This window comes from Triturus cristatus, chromosome 8 (genome assembly GCF_964204655.1).
Source record: "Triturus cristatus chromosome 8, aTriCri1.1, whole genome shotgun sequence".
Classification (NCBI taxonomy): domain Eukaryota; kingdom Metazoa; phylum Chordata; class Amphibia; order Caudata; family Salamandridae; genus Triturus; species Triturus cristatus.
The window spans coordinates 64,041,511-64,069,309 of NC_140591.1; the positions used below are offsets into that span (position 1 = coordinate 64,041,511).

The window sequence follows — 27,799 nt, forward strand, 5'->3', positions numbered from 1 at the left end:
GACAGTAAGCTGTCAAAAAGCATTTGATGACCTGAAGCAGGCCATGTGCAGTGCACCTATTCTGAAAAGTCCAGACTACTCCAAAGAGTTCATTGTCCAGACAGATGCTTCTGAGTTAGGTGTGGGAGCTGTTCTTTCACAACTGAATGTAGATGGTCAAGACCAGCCCATTGCTTTTATAAGTAGAAGGCTGACCCCTAGAGAGAAACGTTGGTCAGCTATTGAGAGGGAGGCCTTTGCTGTGGTTTGGGCCCTGAAGAAGCTGAGGCCATACTTGTTTGGCACTCACTTCAAGATTCAGACAGACCATAAGCCCCTCTTGTGGCTAAATCAGATGAAGGGTGAAAATCCCAAACTTCTTAGGTGGTCCATTTCCCTACAGGGGATGGACTTCACAGTGGAACATAGACCTGGGACTGACCATGCCAATGCAGATGGACTCTCCAGATATTTCCACTTAGAACATGAAGACTCAACTGGTCAAGGTTAGTTTAATGTCCCTAAGTTTGGGGGGGGGGTTGTGTAGGAGAGTAGGGTCTGCTTTCTATGTTCACCCCCACTTTTTGCTTTTGCTTTACTGGTTTTCGACTTAGATGTGGCTGTGGGCCTGCTAATCAGACCCACAGCCCTGCTGTTCTCTCTCTAAATTAATACTATGTACTTTAGGTGCATAACCCATTTGGATAGGATCACCTTATTGGCCCCTGTACAGTGTACCCTAGGTACCCAGGGCATAGGTGTACCCTAGGCCTACCAGGGGCTGCAGCATGTATTGTGCCACCCCTGGCCTGGCCTTCCATTTTGACACAACTGGCTGATCACTCAGCTGGGGCAAGGTCGTGTAATCACCCCTTGCTTAGGTGTAGTATTCCTATACCTAACTTACATATAGACGCATGTGTACCTATCAGTCACTCCTATGGCAGGCCTTGACAATCCTGGAGGCAGAGTGCTTGGTAACATGTGAGATGGTGCTCTAGCATGAGCTGAGCCTGTCTGCAGCTTTCGGAACCTTGTCCTTATAGCTGTTCTATGATATAGCCTACCATATACTCTTAAAGTGCCTTATAATCTTAGACGGTTATGGTAACTATGGTTTGGCTTTATCAAAACATGTCGTGTACGGTGTCTAACACTCGGGAATAATACCCCCATGCCATTTCTGGACATGAGAATATTATTCCCCCCTTCTAGAGGGAAAGACATGTTAAAATCATACTTCAACTGTTAGCCTCTGACCAAAGCCTCAGCATCACAAAATGGATGCTGCTGCCACGACACAAGTCTGACCTCCTGCAGCTGGGAGTGATCCCAGCCAGGGAGGCCTGGACAATAGGTTTCCTGCTTGGGGAGGTGCTAGCACCTCCCCAGACAGCCTTTAGTGTATTGGGGCAGGGTGGGCTGAAAGGAATGAGACATGCCTGGGGCACACAAGGTGTTCCTTGCATAGTCCAGTTCAAACCGGCGCTGGGGCACTCCAGCCCCAGCTCTGGCGCGAAACTGGACAAAGGGAAGTGGGTGTAACCACCCCCTCCCAGGTCCCACCCCTAAGGCGTGACCTAGCAGGTATCCCAGCCCCCCAGATTAGTATAAGAGTGGGTGTTGGGCCTCAAGACTTTAGATTATCCTGAACCTGCAAAACTGAACAGAAACTCTGGACCTTCGACATTCGACGAAAGAAGAAGACTGAAGAATCTCCCTTGTAGCCAAGGAGTGGCTACCCTGTGCAAACAGGCACCATCAAGAGACTACCCTTTGCTTTGTGAAACGTTCGACGAGGAACCGACTGCAGAGCCCGACCAGAGCCTTGATTTCCAGACTTCTCCGACCCTCATCCACATCTGCAGCAGAGCTGAGATCCGTGGAGGCGACGAGCGACGTGGGACCGGCTACCTGGGAAAAGTGGCTAGTAACTTACAGCGCAGCTTCTAAGGTACCCTCGAAGTTGTGCACCGGGGATTGAGAAGCCCCAACCCCAAGCACCATCTGCACCGAAGACCAGCCCCCCACCCTCCACGAGTCCTGCGTGGGGCCCTTCAGCATTTTCCTGCTTGCCGCGTCTGTCCGGTTGCTTGCCCGCTGGCTAGTGGCCTTTGTGACGACGCTCCCTGAAATCTTCTGCGCTGGTTTGGCTCCTCCAGACTGGCTCCCGCTTCTCTGCAAAGAAGAAGCACCCCAGACCTTCCTGGTCTGCACCAGAAGCAAGTCCTTTGTTCTTCGTGGGTTCCGCTTGCCAAGGCTTGGTGAGTCCTAGTCCAACTTCGACGCCGCCGACAGCAAGAGCCTTCGTGGGACAGCTCGCCTCCTGGTCCTGGTCGTCCTCGACGCTTCCTGGTCCTCCTGGCTGCAGCGACAAGCTTCACCTTCACCTGCAACTCTTCACGACATCGCCTGGTTCCTTCCTGGTTCCATGTGGTCACTGGCTAGTGACCTTGACTCTGTCCCCTCTGCTTGCAGGTTTCTTCTCTTCTTGATCCCAGCCTTGGGATCCACCGGACACTCTCCCCTGACTGCCTGTCAGCATCTTTCTTCAGGCATCAATAGGAGTCGACGACGAAAACGACGCATCTTCACCCCTATGCACCCGCAGCCTGTGGGCTAGGTAACTTGGGTACTCCGGTGCTCATCAGGATAGTGACTATCCTAGTGTCTAGTTTTCAAGTCTCAACTTCCTAGCTACTCCGGAAGTGTCCTAAATCTATCTATTTCTAAACTGTAACATTGCTATTGACTTTTACGCATTACGCGTGAGTGTTTCCACTCTGCACACGAATCCCGTGGGCCTCCCACTTCCTAACTAACGCTAGTGTAGTGTAGCCCCAGCGATTCCCTAGGCCTAGGCCTATTCTATTTCCGTGACAGTGGTTCTTATACCACTTATTTAGTATATGGTTTGCGTGGCCCCTAGGGCCTAACTGTATTACTTACCTGTGTGACTTACTGTATGCATTAATAAGACTGTGTTGTACTTACCTCGAAACTCATAAAGAGTGCTGAGGGTTTGCTTAGAATAAATACACTTTATTTTATATATATATCTGTTGTGGTGTCCTTTCATTTGGTATTCAAGGGATTATATATGGTATCACAGCTGGCTTCACATGCCATTCAGAGTTTAGCCTAAGACTGCTCTTGTCCATGCTACCACTAGGATAGCTGGTCTATAAGGTTGACTTTACAACCAATCACCATAAGGGTATTTGGACTGATATAAGGTGTACACTATAACTAGTGACATCATACATCAGGCCAACTTCTCACACTCATCAATAGTCATAATCTATGAATAGAGTAGCAAGCCCATACCCAAAGTCTCGTGGACGAGCAATACAGCATCTAGAACATGCATTAACATCACATTCGCATAGCAGTTATGCAAACAAATTCCTCAAAGAGGCCTGCCCCACCTGGGCGTCGGCCTGTGCATCTGAATCTAGGCAATAATGGCATGTAAAGGTATGTATAGAGCGCCATGTAGCCGCTTTGCAAATTTCAGACATGGGAACGTTGCGAAGGAGAGCTACAGTAGAAGCTTTCCCTCTAGTAGAGTGTGCTCTTGGTCTAACCTGTAGAACCTTGTGGGACAGCTGATAAGACAAGGCTATGCAGGAAACAATCCATCTAGAAATAGACCTTTTGGAAGCAGCCAGCCCGGTATTTGTTGGACCGTAATTGACAAAGAGCCTGTCAGACTTTCTAAGCGAAAGGGTTTTAGCAAGATAAAATTTCAATACCCAACGGAGGTCTAGTGAATGTAAAGCTCTCTCCGGGGGAGTGGTTGGCTGAGGAAAGAAAGTGGGCAGCGTGATAACCTGATTAATGTGGAAATCCGAGACCACCTTGGGCAGGAAGCTCGGATGAGTACGTAGTACCACTCTATTGGCATGGAAAACAGTGTAAGGTTCCTTGCAGCAGAGGGCCTGAATCTCACTTACCCTGCGGGCAGAAGTGATGGCTACTAAGAAGGCAGCCTTCCAGGTCAGATGCTGCAAGGACGCCTTATGAATAGGTTCGAAAGGAGCTCCCATCAACTTAGAGAGAACGATGTTGAGTTCCCAGGGAGGGGAAGGAGACCTCACTGGTGGAAATACTTTTTTAAGCCCTTCTAGGAAATCTTTGACTACCGGCATCTGGAAGAATGAGGCCTAGGTAGGAGATTTTCTATAAGCTGTGATAGCAGCTAGGTGGACTCTGATAGATGTATACTTTAAACCAGACTTTGCCAAGTACAATAAGTAGGGGAGAATCTTAAAGAGAACTTTAATTGGTATATACCTACGAGATGCCTTTGTTCCGCCACTGCCCACTTGGTGAAAGTTCCCAAGATTCGGAGAGCCAAGGCAGGGGGTATGGCCTTTAGTTTTGCTGCAGCTAAGTTATGGAATAGTCTTCCTCTGGAGCTCAGACAAGCAAATGACCTTTTACAGTTTAGAAAACAGATTAAAACATGGCTGTTTCCTAGAGCCTGTTAGCTCTAGAACTGTTCCATCTGTATTAAGTTTTCGCTTCTCTCTCTACCACCTGATACCGAATCTTGTACCGTAGCGCCGAGGTACCCATTGGGTGTTTGTTGCGCTTTATAAATGCTGCATACAATACAATACAATACAATACGAGAATAACCTGTTCTTGACCCTGGATTGGATCAAGGGCGTTATCTCTACACCAAATGTAGAAACTCTTCCACTTGAAGGCATAAGACTTCCTAGTGGAGGGCCTTTTTGCTTCTCAGAGAATGTTCATACAGTCCGCCGGAAGATCTAAATGTCTGTACTGGATGACTTCAGGAGCCATGCCGTCAAGCGAAGAGAGGGGAGGTTGGGATGGAACACTCTCCCCTGGTTCTTGGTCAGTAAGTTCGGCAGGCAAGGCAATCTCCGGTGTGGCACCTCTGACAGCTGGAGTAGATCCGGGTACCACCACTGGCGGGGCCACTCCGGAGCTATAAGGATCATCCGTGCTCTGGTCCTGTAGAATTTCTGTATGACCGCTGGGATGAGAGGGAGAGGAGGAAAAGCGTACAGCAATGTCCGCGACCAGCTGATCAAAAGTGCATTCCCATGTGATCCCTGCTGGGGAAACCTGGAAGCGAAGACGGGGCATTTATTGTTTGCCGCGTCTGCGAAAAGGTCGATGTCCGGTACTCCCCACTGCCGGAAGATCTCTTGGGCGACGTCTTCATAGAGCACCCAGTCGTGCGGTTCGACGAAGTCTCTGCCGAGGCCGTCTGCCTGCACGTTCAGGGTCCCTGGCAGGTGAACAGCGATGATCGAAAGGCCTCTCGCCAGTAGCCACCGCCAAATGGACTGAGCTTCCAGAGATAGGACTCGTGATTTGGTGCCTCCTTGCTTGTTCAGATAGAACATAGTTGTTGTGTTGTCTGTCTGAATCTGAACGTGGCTGGTTTGGAGGGACGGATACAGGGATTTGAGAGCCAGATGGACTGCTCGTAGTTCCAAGAAGTTTATGTGATAACTTTTTTCGGTATTGGACCAGAGACCTTGTACCTGAAGCTGGTCCATATGAGCACCCCAGCCCTGCATGGAGGCATCTGTGACCACTGTCTGTGTCGGAGGTGTCTGATGGAAGGGGACGCCGTGAAGCAGATGGGAGCGTTTCATCCACCATCTGATGGAGTCTTTCGCGGCTTGATGGAGAGAGATCAGATCTTCCCAGCGACCTGACCTCTGCGACCACTGATCCTCTAGCGCTTGTTGTAGAGGACGCATGTGAAGACGTGCATTGGGCACAATGTAAATGCACGAAGCCATCGACCCCAGAAGTGACGACACTTGCCTGGCTGTGGGGAATGCAGTGTCGAGAAGTGTGTGGCATTTCTGAAGCATGGATAATAACCTCTCCTCTGAAGGACACACACTTGCCTTTGCGGAGTCCAGAGAGGTGCCCAGGTAATGAATCCGCTGAGTGGGATTGAGGACCGACTTTTTGTAGTTGACTTGTAATCCCAATGACTGTAGCAGATTGAGGCAGAACGAAAGATGGCTCTGGAGTAGAACAGAAGTGGAACTCTTCAGGAGCCAGTCGTCTAGATAGGGATAGACGAAGATCTTCCGTTTGCGGAGGAAGGCAGCTACCACCGCCATACACTTGGAGAATGTCCGTGGGGCGGATTTGAGGCCAAACGGCAGAACTCTGTACTGGTAGTGCTGACGAGAGAGCTGAAACCTGAGGAATTTTCGATGTTTCACTGAGACAGGAATATGAAAATAGGCGTCCTGCAGGTCGATGGCACACATCCAGTCTCCCTGGTGAAGATGCGGGAAGATTTGATGCAGGGATAGCATTCTGAACTTTTCCTTCTTGACAAATCCGTTGAGCAGACGCAGGTCGAGAATGGGTCTGTACTCTTTGACTACGCCTCGCTTTTGAACTAGAAAATAGCGGGAGTATACTCCTTGATTTCTTTGCAGGGGTGGTACTTCCTCTATGGCGTTCTTGGAGCGGAGAGTAGCTACTTCGTCCAGTAAAAGCCGATTTTGAATTTGAGGAAGGTGCTGCCTCCGTGGGGGTACTTGCGGAGGGGGAGACTTGAACCTCAGCAAGTAGCCATGCTGTACAATATTCAGTACCCATCTGTCTCTTGTAATGGCTTCCCACTCTTCCTGGTGAAAGCTGATACTTCCTCCTACCGGAGTGGCGAACGGGCGCGGAGGAAGTAAGACCTCACTGCTTGGAAGGCTGCTTGGTGGAGGACTGTTGTTGTTTTGCGTTCCCTCTCCCTCTGCCACGGCCCCTTTGTTGAAATTGGGGCCTCTGCTGGTTCTGAGAGGACCATTGAGGTGTTTGAACGCGCTGATGAAAGGCGCGCTTGTCGCCCTGACGAAAGCGCTTCCGATATTCCTTGCGCTTCTCCAGCCCAACAGCCTTAACGGTGTCCATCTCTGCTTTCATTTTGTTCATTTGGTCATCAGCGTGAGCCCCAAATAAGGATGAACCGTTAAAAGGCAAATTAAGAATTTTCTTTTGAGCATCGGGCTTGAGGCCCGTTAGCCGCAGGCAGGCTAAGCGCCGAGAGCATACGCCATGCGAGTAACCATGTGCGGCGAGGTCCGAAGCATCCACAGCCGCACTTATGATCTGATTGGCTACAAGTCCACCTTCAAGGAGAATTTCATTGAAATCCTGTCTGTCTTCCCTTGGAAGTTTTTCAGCAAATCTGGAGAGTGAATCCCAAAGTGAACGATCATAATGCCCCAGAAGGGCTGAAGCACTCGCCACTTTCATGTATGAAGCAGAAGTGTTGCACATCTTCCTGCCATAGGAATCCATTTGCTTACTGTCTTTCTCCGGGGGGACAGAAGAGGAAACAGACACAGAGTGAGACTTCATGGCAGCCGCCACAATAACTGAATCCGCTGGCGGGTCCGCTCTTAGGAGAAAGGGATCCTCGGCAGGAGCCTTATACTTCTTGGCAATTCTTGAAGTCACAGAGCCCACCGTAGCAGGAGTGAGAAATGTGGCCATAGCTGGCTCCAACAGCCCTGACACCAACGGTAGCAAAGGTCTGGGTGCTGAACGGTGATGTAAAGTATCAAATATAATTGATGTGGGAACCACAGGGGTGTGCAACGTGATGTTCAGTTTCTGCGCACCTCTACCCAGGACCTCAGAGAAAGTAGCAATGTCATCAATAGGAGACACTCGTGATGGAGGTGTGGAGGAAAAGGTCGGAGAATAGTCCCGGACCGACAACCTTGTGGAGGAAGACCAGGTGGGCGATCTAGTGCGTCGCCTCTTGTGGGGACGGTCACTGTGATGAGCCCTGGACCGTGATCTGCGTTTAGAAGGAGATCTTGGTCTTCTGTGAGGGGAAGGACGATCCCTGTATCGTGACCGGCGTGAAGAAGGTGACCTTGGCCTACCAGGAGGAGACTTGCTTCTACGCTGAGAAATCCTGTAGGGAGAGTACGTGCAAGAATAGTCCGAGCCCGGACTTCTGCAGTCACCTGTACCCACATTCTCCAACGAGCGAGGTGAAAGTCCAAACTTCTCTGTAGCCTTAGGTGATTTCTCCGGAGAAATCTGTACGATATGTAGACCTGGATATGATGATCGGTCCCCTGATGAAGATCTAGATCTGGCTCTAGTCTTCTCCGTGGCCGCTGCAGTTCTATCCTTCGACGTCAAATGAAACAAGCTGCTTAACACTCTTTCTGGACTAAGCCTGAAGGCTGATCTCCACAGCTACTACTTGGAGAGCTTTCTATGGTTTTCTAAGACCACTAAAATCACCATAAGGGTTGTCTGGATTAGTGCAGGGTGCTTCACTTAAATAAGTGTGCACAATATGCTAAGCCAGCCTCCTACACAGGGATCTAAGGGAAACCTTATATCCAAAGTGAAAGGTGCAAGCACCATTTAAAGCAGACTGCAGTGACAGCTCTGCAGACACTGGTTACATTGGTTCCAGTGGGTGGCATAATATATGCTGCAGCCCATTGTAGGCTCCAGGTGTACCAATGCCCTGGGTAACTCAGTACCATATACTAGGAACTTATACTGGTACCCCACAAGAGCAAACGTCTCCCACCTCAGAGGGTCAGAAACATGTCTAGAGGTGGCAGGCTGGTGCAGAGCAGTCAGGCACACAGTAATGGTTTGGTAGGTTTGCAGGGGCACTTCTGAGGTGCCCTCTGAGTGCATTTATTAATAAATCCAACAGTGGCATCAGTGTGGGCTCATTAATCCGAAATGTTTGGTACCAAACATCTTAGATTTTGGTGAAGCCATTATGGAGCTGTGGAACTCTTACTGATAAGCTCCTAGTCAATGTACTCATTATGGCTTCACTGTGCACTTATACAGTCTAAGAATGAACTTAGACACTAACTGGGCATATCTGCTCATGCAGTTATGCCCTCACATGAGATGTAGTGCACCCAACCTTAGGGCTGTAAGACCTGCTGTAGGGGTGACTTACCTATGTCTCTTGCAGTGTTGGTAGGCCTGTCACACAGTGATGTGTTTCAATACATGAGGATCGACATTACGCTCCATCCACCTGTTGCACAGCGAATTCCAGAAGTATTAAAAAAACACCATTATCAGTTTAAACAATTTAATCTGTTTTAATCCATATTTTATTCTCTTTCATCAATTTCTTGAAGCATTTCATTTGTGCTGTTGGGACAGGGCACAACGCTAGTCTGCACGCATACAAAGATGCCTTTGTGCATTTTGTGAAAACAGATTAGTTAAATACAAAGGTGTGCATCATATCACTCTCATATTGACACAGGGAAGTGTGCCAGGTAGACTCTTAACTTTTATCTGCACCAAAACAAGCAGGCTGCAGTGGCAGTGTACATGTGTTTGATGAATGGTCTATTAGGGTCGCACAATACATGCTACAGCCCTTAGATAACCTCTCTGGTCACAAGGCTCTTGGTACCACTGGTACCATTTACAAAAGGCTTATATGTGTGCCAATTGTCGAAACAAAGGTAGATTTGGGAAAGAACGCAGGCACTGGGAACCTGGTTTTCAGGAATTCAGTGCACATTCAGTCAAAGATTCATCAGAGTCAGGCAAAAAGTGGGAGGTAACCATGCCAAAAGGAGTACTTTCCTACAAATGCAACATCCGACCCACGCCAACGACACTGGCAACGTCACGCAGAGCCGGATGGAGCCACCAGCCGGCGGGCAGGGGTACTGCTCATGGAAAAAACTTCCGGATCCAGTCTGGGAAATTCAAAGGTAAGAAATCTGCTGCTCGAAGTCTTTATCAGATCTGCAAAGCTACAAAACTATCTCACCGAACACCAACGGGCAGAATTCCCAACTTCTAGAATGCATTTTATACAGTCACCCCCATTGTAAATCACTATTTTGGCTCTTGCTGTGGTCTCCAGTTGTAGGTAAGTGTTCCCTGTGGTCACACTTGCACTCAGTGCCAGGCTCCAAACATTGCCTAAGCAGGGCCTCTCTGGTGTATGTGTATGACCTACACAAATACTCCATTCAAGCTACCTACCAAGCACCCTCTCGCCCATGCCACCGAGCTCCATGTATGCATTCTGGAAGGAGTCCTTCAACTCTTCGTCCAGAGGCTGCTCTTCGCCTAGTAGAAGGATCGTGGAACAGCGTTCTAGAATTCTTTCTGGAGCACCTTTCATCACAAGCAGGTAGCGGGATTCCTTTGAGTTGGCATTTTTGTGCACAGACAGCTATAAGGAAAAGCACAGGGGACTGCGTTAATTACATAAATGAAAAAAGTGTACATCTCTACATTCCTGCATAAGACTGGCCTCAGTGAACACACAATCTCTGTTTGAGGATTGAGTACAGTGCACAAACAGCCATTCTTTACACCCTGATGTTGTAGGGAGACATCTAAATGAGGTGCCAGCCACTGCTGTGGTGAGAACACATGTCCACATGCTACCAGTCCCTCCTGTTGTACGAAGACATGTAAATAGGCTCCTGGGTTAACTCCTGTGACAGAGACAAACACTGCTATGGCACAGAGATAGATAAACAAGAAACCAGTCACTGCTGGTGGACACAGAAGAGTAAGCAAATGTACCTGTTACTGCTACTGTAAGGAATAATAAAACGAAGCTTCTGGTCACTGGTGTGGTTAAGAAGACTTGTATAAAAGCAACCAGTCTCAGTGGTATAAGGAGACATGTAAACAAGCTACCAGGCACTGCCCTGGTAAGGGGACATGTAAACAAGCTACCAGGCACTGTCCTGGTAAGAGGACATGTAAACAAGCTACCAGGCGCTGTCCTGGTAAGGGGACATTTAAACAAAACTATCAGATGCCACTGTGGTAAGAACACATGTAAATAAGCTACTATGCACTGCGGTGGTGCAGAGACACACAGACACACTACCATGCACTGCTATCATACAGAAACATGCAAACAAGCTACCGGACACTACCATGGTAAGGGGACATGTAAGCAGCCTATCGGAGACAGCTGTGGCAAGGAGACATGTAAACAAGCTACCGTGCAGTGCTGTCTTAAGAGACTCAAACAAGCTACCATGCGCTTATTTATTTATTTATTTATTTCTGACATTTGTTAAGCGCGAACGAATACCCGTAGGCGTCTCGGCGCTAGACCTTAGCAGCTGTCTTTCCCCGAGGTATGGGTAACATCGGGAGATCATGGGTACTATCACTGGTTAAACAGCCACGTTTTCAGTTTCTTCCGAAACTGTAAAAGTGAGGGGCAGGTTCTAATATGTTGAGGTAGAGTGTTCCATATCTTCGGAGCTGCGACTAGAAACCGACGGTCACCCCAGGACACTGTTTTGGAGCGCGGAACCACTAGTTGGTTCAGAGTTGTAGAACGAAGCTGTCTAGCCGGTCTGTAAGGTATAAGCTTGTCCTTAAGGGGGCGTGGTCCTTGATCGTGAAGCGCCTTATAGACTATACAAAGTGATTTGAACTTAATCCTGTTTTGGATAGTCAACCAGTGGAATGTTCTTATGGTGTCAGCGATAGGTGCAAACTTAGGTGTTCTGGACAGGAGACGTGCTGCTGCATTTTGTATTGTCTGCAGTTTTTTTGTTACCCTGGCTTGGGCATTTAAGAAAAGTGAGTTGCAGTAATCTAATGATGAAAGTACTAGAGAACTGACCAGTGTTTTAGCGGCAGTGTCTGGTAGAAAAGGAATGATTTTCCTTATCATTCTGAGTTTATGATGGGCTGTGGCTGCTACTTTGTTTGTGTGTGCCATGAAATTAAGGTGATCATCAAAAATTACTCCCAGATTCCTGACCTTGGGGGTCGGGCTGGGGGGAGTACCAAAGGCTGGTGGCCACCAGGATACAGGCCAGATCGGGGAAAGAGAGCCAAAGATGACCACCTCCGTTTTATCGGAGTTAAGTTTCAGACAGTTACCTGTCATGCACTCTCCGATTGCCACCATTCCATTTTTAAAGCACTCTGCCACCTCCGGTCCGTCGCCTTTAATGGCCAACACCAGTTGCGTATCATCAGCATATGAGGTTAGGCTCATCCCGAATGCTTTGATCACACCTGCAAGGTCCGACACATAGATATTAAATAGTGTCGGACTGAGGGAGGAGCCTTGAGGAACCCCACACGGAAGTGAACGCTTGGCCGATTGATATGGCCCCAGTGTAACCACTTGCGTTCTATCGGCCAAGAAGGAGGAAAGCAGGTCTCTCGCAGTGTGGTGAATCCCCATCCTTCCGACACGGTCCACTAAGATCTTATGGTCGACCGTGTCGAAAGCTGCCGAGAGGTCTAACAATACAAGTAATACTGTCCCTCCCTGGTCACAGACAATTCTGATGTCGTCCGCTGCGTTAATGAGGGCGGTTTCCGTTTCGTGATACTTTCGGAAGCCAAACTGTGTGTCATCCAGTAGCTGATGTTTCTCTATGTACTCTGAAAGCTGCTGGTTCATGGCTTTCTCCGTCACCTTAGCTAAGAAAGGGAGGCTTGCTATAGGTCTGTAATTCTTTAGTTCCTCCTTATTTAAGTTGGATTTCTTAAGCAGGGGTTTAATCAGTGTGTTTTTTAAGGAGTCTGGGTAAGTCCCAGAACTAAAGATTGTATTACAAACATGAGTAAGAACTGGAGCAGTTACATCTATCACATTGGAGAGCACCTAAGAAGGGCAGGGGTCCAGGGCCGATCCGGTTTTAATAGACATGATAATGGTTTTTGTTTGATCAGTGGTGAGAGGCTGAAAACTGGACAAGGTGTTTCCTGAGGTGGTTTGAGAGGTAGAGGCTCTGGAGGTGATAGTTGTTGAAATGAAAGCTTGGTATATATTGTTGACTTTGGAATAAAAGAATTCAGACAATGCGTCGCATAATGGTTGAGACGGGGACGGATTTAAATCTGGTACATTGCCAGATAGGGTTTTAGTGATATCATAAAGTTGCCTACCAGAGTTTTTGGCTTTTTCAATTTGTTCTGAAAAGAAAGTTTTTTTGGCAGCAGTAATCATAGTTTTATAAATGGTTAAAGATTCTTTATATTTAATCTTGCTTTCATTATCGTAGTTTCTACGCCATTGCCTTTCCCTGTTCCGACTCAGTTGTTTTTGAGTTCGTAATTCCTCTGTGTACCACGGGGCGGTTGGGGTGCTTCTGTTTCTAGAATGGAGTTTAGAAGGTACTAGATGGTTAGTGGTGACACCAATCCATTCATGAAATTGACGGTTGGCGGTATTGGGATCATCAGATATCTCTGGGCATGTTTTGTCCAGTAGTAATTTTAGTTTGGTATGGTTTAGATTCTTCCATACTTTAAAAGAGCCTGGCGTGATAGATGTGGCCTTCTTCCTCCATTGTTCCTTGATAGTCAGGCCACTGAATATGGCGAAATGATCAGTCCATGACATAGGAAGAATGTTTATTATGTGCAGGTCCTCTACGTTGGAAAATATACCATCCAATGTATTTCCTGCCTGATGGGTGGGAGAGGTGACCAGTTGTCTGAGGCCCATTGTGTCTAGGTCTGATGTAAGGGCGGCAGTATCTCTGTCATTTTCTAGTTCTAAGTGGAAATTCATGTCGCCCATTATAGTTGTGGAGTCGTCCGTGGCTATCAATTCAGTTATCAGGTGTAAGTTGGTCAGGAAAGCTGCTTTCGACCCAGGGGGGCGGTAAAGGAGAACTCCCTTAAAGTTGAAAAGAGCTGTGAACTTTATGTTGAAGTGCATGGCTTCACATGATGTACTGGGAATGGGTGATGTTCGGACCTCGAACCGGTCTCTTGTTATATTATGTCATACAGAAACATGCAAACAAGCTGCCAGACACTGCCACAGTAAGGGGACATGTAAGAAACCTATAAGAGACAGCTGTGGTAAGGAGACACGTAAACAAGCTACGATGCAGTGCTGTGATATGGAGATGTGTAAACAAGCTACCATACAGTGCTGTCATACAGAAACATGCAAACAAGCTGCCAGACACTGCCACAGTAAGGGGACATGTAAGAAACCTATAAGAGACAACTGTGTCAAGGAGACATGTAAACAAGCTACCGTGCAGTCTTATGGAGACACAAACAAGCTACCATGCGCTGATGTCATACAGAAACATGCAAACAAGCTGCCAGACACTGCCACAGTAAGGGGACATGTAAGCAACCTATAAGAGACAGCTGTGATAAGGAGACACGTAAACAAGCTACCATGCAGTGCTGTGATATGGAGATATGTAAACCAGCTACCATATACTGCTGTCATACAGAGACACGTAAACAAGCTACCATGCAATGCTGTGATATGGAGATATGTAAACAAGCTACCATACACTGCTGTCATACGGAGACATGTAAACAAGCTACCATGCAGTGCTGCAATATGGAGATATGTAAACAAGCTACCAGACACTGCCGCGGTAAGGGGACATGTAAGCAACCTATAAGAGACAGCTGTAGTAAGGAGACACATAAACAAGCTACCATGCAATGTTGTGGTACGGAGACGCGTAATCAAGCTACCATGCAGTGCTGTGATATGGAGATATGTAAACAAGCTACCATACACTGCTGTCATACAGAGACACGTAAACAAGCTACCATGCAGGCCTGCGATATGGAGATATATAAACAAGCTACCAGACACTGTCGCGGTAAGGGGACATGTAAGCAACCTATAAGAGACATCTGTGGTAAGGAGACACGTAAACAAGCTACCGTGCAGTGTTGTGGTACGGAGACGCGTAAACAAGCTACCATGCAGTGCTGTGATATGGAGATACGTAAACAAGCTACCAGACACTGTCGCGGTAAGGGGACATGTAAGCACCCTATAAGAGACAGCTGTAGTAAGGAGACACGTAAACAAGCTACCGTGCAGTGTTGTGGTACGGAGACGCGTAAACAAGCTACCATGCAGTGCTGTGATATGGAGATATGTAAACAAGCTACCATACACTGCTGTCATACAGAGACACGTAAACAAGCTACCATGCAGTGCTACGATATGGAGACATGTAAACAAGCTACCAGACACTGCCGCGGTAAGGGGACATGTAAGCAACCTATAAGAGACAGCTGTGGTAAGGAGACACGTAAACAAGCTACCGTGCAGTGTTGTGGTATGGAGACGCGTAAACAAGCTACCATGCAGTGCTGTGATATGGAGATAAGTAAACAAGCTACCATACACTGCTGTTATACAGAGACATGTAAACAAGCTACCATGCACTGCTGTGATATGGAGATATGTAAACAAGCTACCATGCAGTGCTGTGATATGGAGATATGTAAACAAGCTACCATGCAGTGCTGTGATATGGAGATAAGTAAACAAGCTACCATGCACTGCTGTGCTACGGAGACATGTAAAAATGCTACAATGCATTGCTGTGATACAGAGATATGTAAACAAGCTACCATTCACTGCTGTGGTACGGAGACATATAAATACGCTAACATTGCACTGCTGTGATACAGAGTCATGTAAACAAGCTACCATGCACTGCTGTGATATAGAGTCATGTAAACAAGCTACCATGCACAGCTATGCCATCATGAGAATTAAACAAGATACCAGCACCTACCGCGACATGGACAAATATTCGCAAGCTACAAGTCGCTGCTAGGGGGGACGACAAAAGGGCAACAAGAAGCAGGTCTATTTATTCTTGGGCTGTCAGAGTTGCAACTTACCAAATGCTAAATTTCTCATCCTTGCATTTAAGGGGTGCCACTCTGGCTAGGGTATGAGCCGTGACTCAACTAGTGCCTACATGCCTGTACTTGTCACCTTTAGGAGCATTCAGGACTGAGAGAGGTGCTAGGGGTGCAAACCCCTGCTCAAAAGTTTGGTCTAGCAGGAGTAGGTGAAATCTGACCCTTTAAAGATTGCGCAGTTTCTACCAAGGTTGCCAACCCTGATTTCTCTTCCAATTCTTTCAGTGCTCAAGAGGTGGATTTGTACAGCAGGAGGTAGTATCCCTGCCTTTATTAAAGATGAACGGTGTCTGCCCATGTCACCAGCTCCTATTCTTGCCCATTTGGCATAATTCTACAAACTTGGCATCATTTCTGCATTGCACATGTTGCCATATGGGTTACTGGTCCTTCTTTGATGACCCCCTTCCTATTGTTTACACACCCAGCACACCAATGCCAGTCTGTCTAGGTTTGCGTTGTACAGCTGCCTGTATGTTTTAGTCCTTCTGCCCCCTCCCCACCTGTACTATCTAGAACAGAGCCTCCAAGCACATCCTTGCCTCTTTCCCCTGCTTCAAGCATAATAGAAACCATGAAACCTAATATGTCATAAGCAGAACAAAGTATAGAAGGCAGCTAATTTCTTTATATTTTATTTCCGTACTTCTCACTCAACCCCCTCCCTTACATTGAAAGACGTTGCACCCCATAAACAAGAAAAGAGCACCCCTTGTCACACAACACTTTCCACACAGGATTACAACAAATACAACGCTGCCAACTATTGCCCCACAGTGCAACATACAACCCATCTGAAAAAACACTTGAATGTCCCACAAAGGGGTATGAAATGCTGCATAAAAGCTGCAATATTATACTATATTAAGAAGACATGTAAACAAATGACTATTTATTGCTAAGACAAGGAGACCTGTTACAAGTCACTGCTGTAACGAGGAGGCATGTCATAGATTCCCAATCACTGCTGTGGTACAGAGACGGGCACAGGCTGTCAGTGTCTGCTATGAGAAGGAGAGGTTTAAGCAATCTGCCAGGCACTGCTGTGGTACAGAAACATGTAAATAAACTACTAGTCATAGCTGTGATAAGGAGACATGTAAACAAGCTACAATTACCTTGATGACACAGAGACGTGTAACCAAGCTACTGACCCCAGTTATTAACCAGAGATCAGTGAACAAGAAGTCATTTCTAGCTGCGGTAAAAAAAAGATATTCATTAGGAATGGTCTAAAACCAGAAGTCTTTTATTTTCTTCTGATGGAACTGATTAACCAGGTTAATATTATTTTTTTAAATTCTGTTTATTTGCATTTTTACAAATTATGCAACAACAACAAAATTTGCAGTACATGACGTTCCACCAAGTGCTGTTTTTCCATTCAAAATGTCCACATCTCCACCCCACATGGAGCCCCCCAAAATGTTTGTCTGTAACATCAATGGATATCCATATACAATTACCTTGTCAAGCAATACATCACAGCATTGAATACATGGTCCGGTTCTGTACCTGGCCCCCTCCCACATCCGGCGCACAGACATGGTCACATCACAGATCCATGGCGTCTCCCGACTGTAACCAGCTGACAAAGGGTTCCAAATGTCTCTGTGACCATGTTGGTAACAATTCCCAATACATTGCCAACTGGGTCTTACAATATGTCACACTCGCAGCCCATGCCTTTGTTGTGGGAGACACAGTCGCCCACCCAGTATACGGCCACCTGGCTTTTTGCCAATAAAAAGAGTATTGCGGGCAGTTTACGGAGTTTCGGCTGCATCATATCCATTATGCCCATCAGCGCTATAATGGGCTCGTGCGGGAAATTCAGTACTGTTATTGTGTTAATGTGATTGAATATCTGTATCCAATAATTACCTATTGGTCTGCACTGCCATGCTAAATGGAGGAAGGTCACCTTAGACAGTGCTTTAAGTGGGAAAAAAAAACTGGGGGTGCTCTAAAAGGGGCGTGGTTAATGTCTTGAAGGGGCGTGGCCTATCCGAGTAGGGGCGTGGTCTAAATCAAAATAACTAGCACTGTGTGCTTAAGAAAATCATGAAGTCGCATCCAGCAAAGGATAATAAAATAGGCAAAAAGGTATATTTATTAAGTATAACCCATAAAAATACCAAACACTTTAAAAAACATGTAAAGAATATTTATATTACTTAGAAATCTATTGCAGGATTCCCCAAAACCCTCGAAGATATTCAGTGTGTTTGTTCCCTAATAGTATAGAAAGGCTGTATTATTTTGTTTTTGTTTTTTAGAGTTTTATATAGCGCGAACTTGAACCGAATAGGTTATCAGAGCGCTTTACATAGCACCGGTTACGTTACATAAGGACACACATTCATTTTTGTTACGCACGGGGAGATTAAGTGATTTGCCCAGAATCACAGGATGTTTAGCGACATTACCGAGACTCGAACCCAGTTCCCCAGGTCCGAGGTCGAGCGCCCTAGCCGTTAGGCCAACACCTCTCCCCTTAAATCCTCCATCTGCATATCTCACATCATCCAACTATTCCCATAGGCATATATGAGACTGTCACTCCGTGTGGCCTACAAAGAGGCCACGGATTGGATGTGCATGCAGTCTGCACGCCTCTATGACCTACTGACCTCGCTTTTCGCCAGATCTCTTAAAGGCCTGATTTGTGCTCGAATGCTCTGTGAAGTGCTGCTGTACAGTCGCAGAGGCTGATATGTTTAACCATAGCAAATATCTGACAAAGTTCACATGGAAAGCAAAGGACTTCAGGATCAATAAGGCTGGGGAACCACCATAGCCGAAAAGTGTATTTGAATATAATAAACAGGAATCCACAATATTGTTATAAATAAAAGACATGACAAAATCTATACTGCGTTTGCTGCATTCAGAATATAATCAATTAAAGAGCATGCATATAAATATTTTCTAATAATCCAGGGAGTAGTAGTATGAGAGCTCAGTGGGTAGAACAGTGCTAAGGGGAGCAGGAGGCCTCCAGATAAACTGCAAGCAAACCATGAAACTGGGGCGCCACACACCCCTCCTAGTTTTCATGAATTTGACACATTGCTAGACTATGCCACAGGTGTCTAGTTGACCTTTATGGACGTGTCCCACTTGGCTGAGCCAAGTATCAATAAGTATTGCATGCTTACACTATTTCTAACACTATCACCAGTAGATGGCATAGACTAGAATGTGCATCAGGTTGCTGAATTCCAGAAGGTGAACGACTTTAGAGTACACTTCGGAGGTAGCATGCAATAATTCTATAACTTAACCCATATATACCTTGCCTGGCTCCCCTGGCAAGAAAAGTCTGTGCTAAAGCCACTGGAAAGACCAAAATACCCTTGAAGATGCCCTCTCCGTGCCTCAAAGGCTGGATGGTAAGGTGGGGGGGCTCATAGTGGTGGGGTTAGAGACATAAATTGTTAATTCTACAGGATCTGCTCGCAGCTAAATGGAAACGCTTGACAAAGGAGTCAAAGGGATTGGTGGTCAGGTTTCATCTTTGCTTCTTCCATCCTTCCTCCCTACAACTGATAACTCTCTTTGGGCTATCCATTAATCAATTTTCATTTTCCAAACTAAGGATTTTAAATTAAAATAATTTGCCTACAGAGGTTGTGTATTTGCAGCCTCTAGATTTTCAGCTGAGTGATGTGGTGTAATGGTAACAAAATCCTTCTACGAAAACCTATAACAAAAATATCCCGTAAGTATTCCTCGGAGGGTGATTTCAGACCCTAATCTGAATACCCAGCTTTCCAATAGATCAAAGAAACTAAGCAATGTCACGTAAATGTATAGACGGTAAATGACTCGAAGTAAAAATCTGAGTCGTTCCTGACACTACAATCTCAAGCTGGAATGAGAAAATCATCAGCTTTCAATAAAATCTAAAAACCACGCTGCAGAAGACACCCCCACCTAAATCTTTAGTCTACATTACTCCACGCAATCCAAGCACTAAATGAGCAGAAGAAATATACGAAATTACTGAATTTAAAGTGACCTAAATGTAGAACCTGCATGAGACCTACTGGAAGATCGCCAGTTAAGACCTTCGTGATCAGGCGGGCAACTAGAGCCAAATTTCGGGGCGGGGCTGAAAAAGATTTCGGGGGGGGGCTAAGTCTTCCAGCCATAGGCGGAGTGGCTGTAAGAAGGGGTGAAAACACAACAAAAGCCTCATTAACGAGTAAATGGTCTTTAAAGACCTGTGAAGTACTCGGGTCAGGTCGGGTGCGGCTTCAATGAGACGGACGCCAGCCCGCGAGGCTGTCTCAGCCGGGCTGACAAACATGACGGGGGGGGGGGGCTGAAGCCCGGTGAGCCCAATGGGTGTTGCGCGCCTGCTCGTGATTGTTGGTCAATTTACAATTGTTAATCTCTTCACTGGTTGCTCCAAAAGCCGGAACAGTAAGGCGCTGCCGGAAGCATGCCCAGATTCTCGAGCTGAGCTATTCTGCATAGTCCCGAGGGAACACACAAAGCTGGTGATTTGATCGCAGTTTGTGATCGCTGGTTATAAAATCCAATCCTATGCGTTGGGCAGAGTCTGAGCACCGGCAGTTTTTTTTTGGGCCCTCAAAACGGGTCCGAAAAAAAAAAAAATAAAGAACGGACTACCTTTAGTAGCCACGAAAATAGAGCCCGATAGAGACCCGTTTCGAGGGCCCCAAAAAAAAACTGCCGGTGCTCAGACCCGGACAGACCCGGCCCACTTAAAGCCCTGACCTTAGAGGCTCTACATCTCCAGCAACTGTCGTCCCCACGGAGGCCCATCCTGTGTAGTTGCGTGGGTGTGCGGTAGAGGCGATGAATGTACGTAAATTGGATTAACCGGAGACGGTAATTCAGCGTCAGTCTTTCCATTTATCTACAGCTGAGTTCCCACTGCTTATTCGTGAGTCCCTCCACCAGATCTTCCTCCCAAGTTCTGCGAGAAGCCAGGACTATGATTGGATATGTTTTTTGTATGCCGCTGTATAAGCGAGAAACTAGTTTCGGCCCGAGGCTAATACGTTTTCCAGCACCTTCAGCATTGGAGGGGGCGCGGGGAATGTGGTGAAGTGTTTTTTGCATGAAGCCCTGATCTTGTAATAGGTTAACATGTCCAGTGCCGAGGGTGGGGCGGGATCGCACATTTGTTGTGTTTTAAGGAAATTCTCTGCAGGAAAGAGATCCCCTCCCTTGTGTATGTTATGCGTGGACAGGCGTTGATGTGTGGTGGCTTCCAGGAGCGGGGGGAGAAGTGGATTGTTGGGGAGGGGCATGGACGGGGCATATAGTATGGTCAATTGGGCCTGCCTGCGGAGGCCCTCCTATGCCCATCTTAAAGTGTGTATGTGTCAATTTCCTCGCGGGGACGTTTGTATGTATGGAATAACGTTGTAGACAATGGAAGGGGTGCAACTCTGTCGATTCCTATAGCAACATGCGGCTGGAATCGAGTAGGGTGTGCCCAAAAGTGCAAGAATTGCGCCTGTGCGCTTTGCGTGTATAGAGCAAAGACCTGTGCATCCATGCCTCCCTGCGATTGCGGGAGCATGAGTACTTCCCAGGATATCCTTGAGTGATCTAAATCTATTGAAAAAATTGCACCGTGAGTGGTAAGAGAATATTTGCAAAGAGGTATAGGAGTTTAGGCAGTATGATCATCTTGGATACCGCAATGCGGCCTGCCAGGGAGAGGGGAATGTCTTCCATCTTTTGACCCTTTCCTCGATCCAGTCCACCACCCTGCCATAGTTTTCCGTCCACAGTTCCTGTAGATTACCGCTGAACCAAATGCCCAGATAGCAGACTGGGCCGGTTGCCCGGACCAATGGATACTCAGTAACGAAGGCCCGGGTGCCTGATGTGAGTGGCAGAATCACCGACTTACCCCAGTTTATATGTACCCCAGATAGACCGACGTACCTCACAATCTCCCGGGTCATAGGGGACAGGTTTTCTTCTGGGTTTACCATGTATAAAATTTTATCGTCCACATACATCGACTCGATGAGTGCCCAGGTTGTGAAGCCGATCCCCCTGTTTGCGTGATGTTGCTGCAGGCGGGCTGCTGGCGGCTCAGTTGCGATCGCAAATAATAGTGGTGATAGCGGACAGCCTTGTCTAGTGCCGCGTGTGATTTCTATTGGCAGTCCATTTACTATGATTTGTGCTGTCGGCCTAGTATAAAGAAGTTGGATCTGCCAGATGAAGAGGGGGCTCATGCCCGTACCGAGCAGCGGGAACAAAAATCCCCATTCTAAGGAGTCAAATGCCTTTGTGGTGTCGAGAAGGGCCTCTATCGCAGGGACATGTGGGGCAAGATAATGTAGTAGTCAGAATAGTGTTCTCAGATTGTGGGAAGTAGACTTTCCGGGCACGAAGCCCGATTGGTCCGGTCCTACTATCAGTGGCAAAAATGGTTGTAGTCGATTTGCCAGTATCTTGGCAAAGATTTTGGCATCTAAATGTATTAATAAAAGGGGCCGATATGAATCGCAATGTTGGGGGTCTTTGTCCGGTTTCAAGAGGGTGATAATAATGGCCTTGCACATCGTACCCTGGAGAATACCTACTTGCAGTGCCTCCTGGTATACTGCCAGGAGGTAGGGGACTAGTAACTCTGAGTATTCTTTATAGAATTTGGCAGTGAGGCCGTCTGCACCTGGCTCCTTGTCTGCTGGTAGTGTCCCAATTACCTGTCGTATGTCCTCAACCGTAAAGGGTAAGTCGAGGTATTCCTGATGCATTCTACCGAACCACAGCAACTCTATAGTGTAGAAATAATCTGTAAGGACTGAGTTCGGGGGAGTCGTCTGTGAGGTGTACAGTTGGGCATAAAAGTTTTGCATAATATCGAGAATGTCTGTCGGGGAGTGCACTATTTCGTCTGCTGGGGTATTTAGTGCTGTGATGAATGTGGAGCTTCTAGGTCGTCGCAGTAGGTTTGCGAGTGTTTTGCCGGGCCTGTCACCCTCTGCGTATTTCCTTGCGGTCGCGTATTTATGTAGAAATTTAACCTCCCTGTCTGCCTCTTCTTCATATTCTGTAAGTTTACTACGGATCTGGCCCATGATTGTGGCAGTGGGTGTATGGAAATACTGTGTCTCTCAGTTGTGTAGCTTCATTTCCAGGCTGCCTCGGCTATCCCTGAGTACGCCTGATTACCCCGCTATGCAGTGTCCATGAATGACCACCTTGAACGCCTCCCACAGCACCCCAACAGAGTCAATGGTGCCAGTGTTAAAATCAAAATAATCCATAATCTTCATGCGTATCTCCTCCCTGAAAGCTGCATATAGCAGCTCATTGGATGGTAAGCGCCACGTGAAGGGCTGTATGTAAGGTTTGGGCACCATCAGTGTCAGTGCCACCGGTGAGTGATCTGACAGAGTACGAGCATGATGTACCGTAGCCGCTACCCATGAGTGGAGGTCCCGTGTGGTGAGCCAGAAGTCTAGCCGTGATCAGGCTTTGTGGTGCTGTGTGTTGCACGTGCCCTCTTGGATTCCGGGATGGAACATTTGCCAGGAGTCAATTAGGCCATAATCGGCCATTAACCCCTTCAGAATCGCAGCGGCCTGTAGGTGGTGTGTGCATGATGTGCCCTCCCTATCGTGTTCGAACGATAATACGGTTTTGAAGTCCCTCCCCCCCCACATGATCGCCGCATCTCCCAGTGATTGCATTTGGTGCCAGACATGTTGATAGAAGGTGGGGTCGTCAATATTAGGGCCATAAGTGTTTGCAATTAGCACTGTTCTGTGGAATAATGTCCCCATTAGCAATAGATACCGTCCTTTGGATCAAATTTGCCACTCCCCTGGAATAAGTGGAGTAGCATGAGGTGTGTACTTCGCACCATCTAGCGGATTTTAGTCTAGTGCATTCGGTATTTTTCAGGTGGGTCTCCTGTAGATGTCTACCATGTGTCTCTCTAAGTAAGACTGTACTAGTCGTGTGTTTCTGTTATCGTTTAGACCTCGGATGTTCCAAGTAATACAAGTCAATTTAGACATTCCAGGTGGTCCTAAAGGGGGGTTCCCTATCAGTGGGCATTATGTTTCATAATTGTGTTTTCGGTTATTCTCCGTGAGTCCCTTCTTTCGTGAGATAACAGACTCCAAGGAGGAGAAAGTGCACTGTTGTGTAAAGCTATTCGGGAAAAAGCACGTTAAGCATTGCGATAGTTTGAGACGCGATATGCACTGCAACAAACATACAAAAAATGAAACAACACCACCCCCGCCCACCCCCCTCCAACACCAACCCCCCCAAACAGGTTGTGTATACCCTTTGGATCCCATAGCAAACAGAAGCCCTAAACACGTAGGGCTGACGGGAATCATCCCAAGGGGGCGAGGATTCGTCGGCGTACTGCCCTGTCGCAGTGGCAACAGGGTGGCCGAGTATGGTTATGTACCACCCAGAGAAACATTGGAACTGTTGACATAAATAACACTTTGAAAAGCATCCGACGGTGGACTTTGACCAACAACCTTGGATAGTGCCCCAACAGGTAAATACATTAGTTATTGTCACTTAGCTGGCTATCCGGGGGGGCCGCTGCCGCCGAGTCTTTCAGTTGCTGTTTCCTTGCCGCTTGCTTTGCGAATATCAGGGCGGCACTGGCCTCCGTAAAGATCATAGGTTTGCCCGCTGTCTGTACCCTCAGTTTTGCTGAATACAGCATGGCATATTTAGTTCCCAATTTTTGGAAGAGCTTTTTCACAGGAATGAAATCACGGCGTGCAGCCTGAACAGCCTGTGTAAAATCACGGGTAAAAGGCGATGTTGTTTCCTTGATGTTGTATTTCCCCTTTTTCACAGACCAGCCTCAGCACAGCATCCCTGTCTCTGTAATTTAGTAGGCGGGCCGGTATCGGTCTTAGCTGTGTCCCAGGAGGGGGCCTGGGTCCCAGAGTGCGAGGTGCTCTTTCAACTAGAAACATTTTGGACAGGCCTGAACCAACAGTTCTCTCAGTAATTGTTCAATATATTGTTCCATACTGGAAATGTTCGTTGATTCTGGAATGCCCGTGATGCGTATGTTATACCTTGTCGACCTTGCTTCAAGGTCTTCGTTGTGCGTTTTGATCACTTCTAGCACCCTGTCCATATGAAGTATCCATTTGTGCGTCTCCACCTGACGGTCATCTGAGTCTGAAACTCTTGTCTCCAGGGTGTCGATGCGAGATTCGTGCTTGTCCACTCTTTGGGAGACGTGATCCATGCGTAGTGCCAGGGAGTCTAGTTTAGAGTCTATGTCTTATAGACTAACCTTGACCTCCCACAGCATAGGTTTTATGTCATCCTCATGATCGGGTTCAAGTTGCGTCTCCGGCACCACTGTGATCGGTGTTGACCCCATTTCTTGTAGCCTTGCAGCGTGCTTCTCAAATGTGATCTTGGCCTGTTTGTTGTCGGGTTTGCCCAAAGCAGCATCGTGGGAGTTGCTTGCTCGTTGGGACCGGGGTCTGTGTTTGGAGTACAAGCGGCGTGGGACGAGGTGGAGAGCCCCTGTATAGATGGCTTGTCAACTTTAATGCGTTTTCCACTTAAACTATTGCGCCACAAGCTCTCTACTTGTTGGGGGAAGAAATTGTATGGACAGCAGGTAAGTCACAAGGTCTTTGCGTGATGCTGCCCACAGCAGCAGGGCTTCCCCAGTGCGACGACCGCGCAGTCGGTCTCCAGTTGTCTCCTTTGGTACCTCGCTGTATTCGACATCGGCTGCCCTGCTTGTACCGAGGAAAGTCCGGGTTATCGGTTGCTCCCAACGCGGCCCGTTTCAGAAAGCGGCCTGCTGGATCCCACTGCGCTCACTTTGTGGACAAGTGTCACTGCCGCAATGCACTTCTTGGGGCGCTGCGATCGTTCAAGGAGCCTGGCGTGCTTGCAGCGCTATCTCCGGGTCTACTGTGTCGCCTGTTGCTGGGTGAGGAGTGCTTACTTCGTTTTTAAGTTATACACAATGCTGTGTGTGTGCAATTTTCGCAGCCGGCCGGGGTGGGTCCCAGCGCACAGATGGCAGAATGCTGAGGGGAGTGGTCCCCCTACTTTGTCTATTAGGTCATCAGGCCTGCACTTGTGTCTTCTGTGTTTTGGCCTGCTGTAGCGGAGGTCCCTGCACCTCACGTAGAGGACTCCTGGCTTGCAGCCACGGCGCACCCGGGGAGTCTCCGATGTTATCCGCCAGTCTCTGCGAGCTTTTCTCCCAGCGTGCAGTCTAGCTCCAGGCCGCTCGCATTCAATTTGCACCTCGCATCTAGAGGGGTCTTCAGTGAGATTTTAGGATTGCGCGCCGCTCCACTCGTGACCCAGACTAGTCTCGCAGCTCCTCACTGATTCTTTCATGGATACCAGCCGGCTCCATCCTCCGATGTCCCCACCCGGGGCCTCATTGATCCCCCCGCCTGCGATCTCCGCTCGGCCCAACTCCGAGGCCGTGTTACGGTCCGTGATTTGTTGGCAGGTCTATCTCCTCGTTAAACGTGGTGCTCAACTGCAGATCCCACTCGCTCCTAGCCTCCGGCAGTGGTGCAGTGGGTCCGCTCAGCCGCTCCTTTTCTCTGCGCGGCCGCCTCTCGGCCCAAGCCTCAGGGCCACGAGGCTATGTCGCGCAGCACGCTGCGGTCCTCGGGCTCGTCGCAGGTATCAAACTGCTCCGCTTCAGGCTGGCAGTCTGTTCCCACCGATGGAGCGCGTGGATGGGTGGTATTTACACCGATAAATGGCGGATTATGTACCCGGCTGGCAGAGCCACTTTAGCAAGCGGTCATCTTGATGCACGGCTCTGCCACGCCCCGTCAACCAGGTTATTAATTAAATGCCATTCCACTATGCTATGAAATTAACCATTAATTTCAGAATGCCAAATGCATTTTCATGTGTAATTGTTCACTTTAGATTCAACAGAGTCTGTTTAGAGTGAGATTTCGTCATGTTGCCCTGCTAGGTTTTTCAGATGCAAGGATACTATAGGATAAGAAATAAGTTCCCTACCTGTAACCACAATTTAAGACTGGAGGCGAGGTTTACCCTATACTTTCTCCGCTTTATTAATACAGAAGCCATTTAAAACCATAACCAAACACTTTATTTACCGTAAGTCCCTGGGAAAAAGTCAACAGTTTAACATTAGGCTATCATCCAATCAACTGTAACAGAGATCCCTTAGTAGTCCATCCTCTCTGTTGCTGCCTCCTCTTTCTCTGCTGCTCTAGCAGCCAAAATAGGTGTCTCCGGCCACTTGGCCATTCCTTTATTTATTTTTTGCTTCTAGTTCCTGTCCAGATGGGCCCAATGGGCCATTATTTTGTTGGGGAATGCAAATTGCACTATCTCCACTGAAAGGCGTCACTCTATCCTCAGAAGCCAGCCATCGTTGCCCAGGGGGTCTGTTCGATGACCCTTTTAGCCAAAATGAGGCAAATCGGTGACGACGTTTAACTTGCTTGACAAGGCTCAAGCATCCATTAAGAGCATCTTCATGCCCCCGGTGTTTTCTGGGGCTGGTCGAGGTAGGGGGCACGCGGCCAGCCGCTCTCACACTTCAGCACCCAGCAAAAGTTACCCTGGTAAGCGAGGTCAGTACCAAGATACATCAAGTTTAGAAACCTCTATCCTACCAGACTTACCCATGACACCAGTGTTCAAGAGGCAGCCACAGAGGCGGTGGCAATCAAGGCTCCTAACAAGTTGAGTGTACATATTTTACTGCATCAGCATCCAGGGGGGCAGGCTGCAGGGGTTCATTCACTATTAACCAGCAATTACCTCAGAGGCTGGGGTACTACAAACAGTACAAGGTTTGCGTATAGAGTTCTACGGTCCTTCCCAAAGAAAGCCTCCTATCCCACTGGGTTTATTGCTCGCCGCCGCCCTGGTGGAGTCAGAGGTGGCAGACTTGCTCTGCATTGTTCAGATGTCCCCTTACCTCAAGAGGTTCCTCACCAACCTCTTTGTTGTGGAAAAGAGGGACAGTGGTCAACGACCAGTAATTAACTTGAAGGAATTCAACGAGTGGCTGGTCTACCCCGATTAAAAGATGGAGGGCATTCACCTCCTGAGGGACCTCCTTCAACTCAATGATTGGATAGTGCGCCTCAACCTCGAGGACACCTATCTG

General features: G+C 47.7%; 1 protein-coding gene across 1 annotated transcript in view; it reads right to left on the reverse strand.

Moving 5' to 3' along the window:
- Positions 1-27,799, reverse strand: part of LOC146801335 (sodium/potassium-transporting ATPase subunit alpha-1-like) — a 2,293,178-nt gene that overhangs the window by 884,532 nt on the left and 1,380,847 nt on the right. The window contains exon 12 of the mRNA XM_085623701.1: positions 9,997-10,189. Coding sequence (XP_085479827.1) covers positions 9,997-10,189 — 193 coding nt within the window. The remainder of the gene's footprint in view (positions 1-9,996; positions 10,190-27,799) is intronic.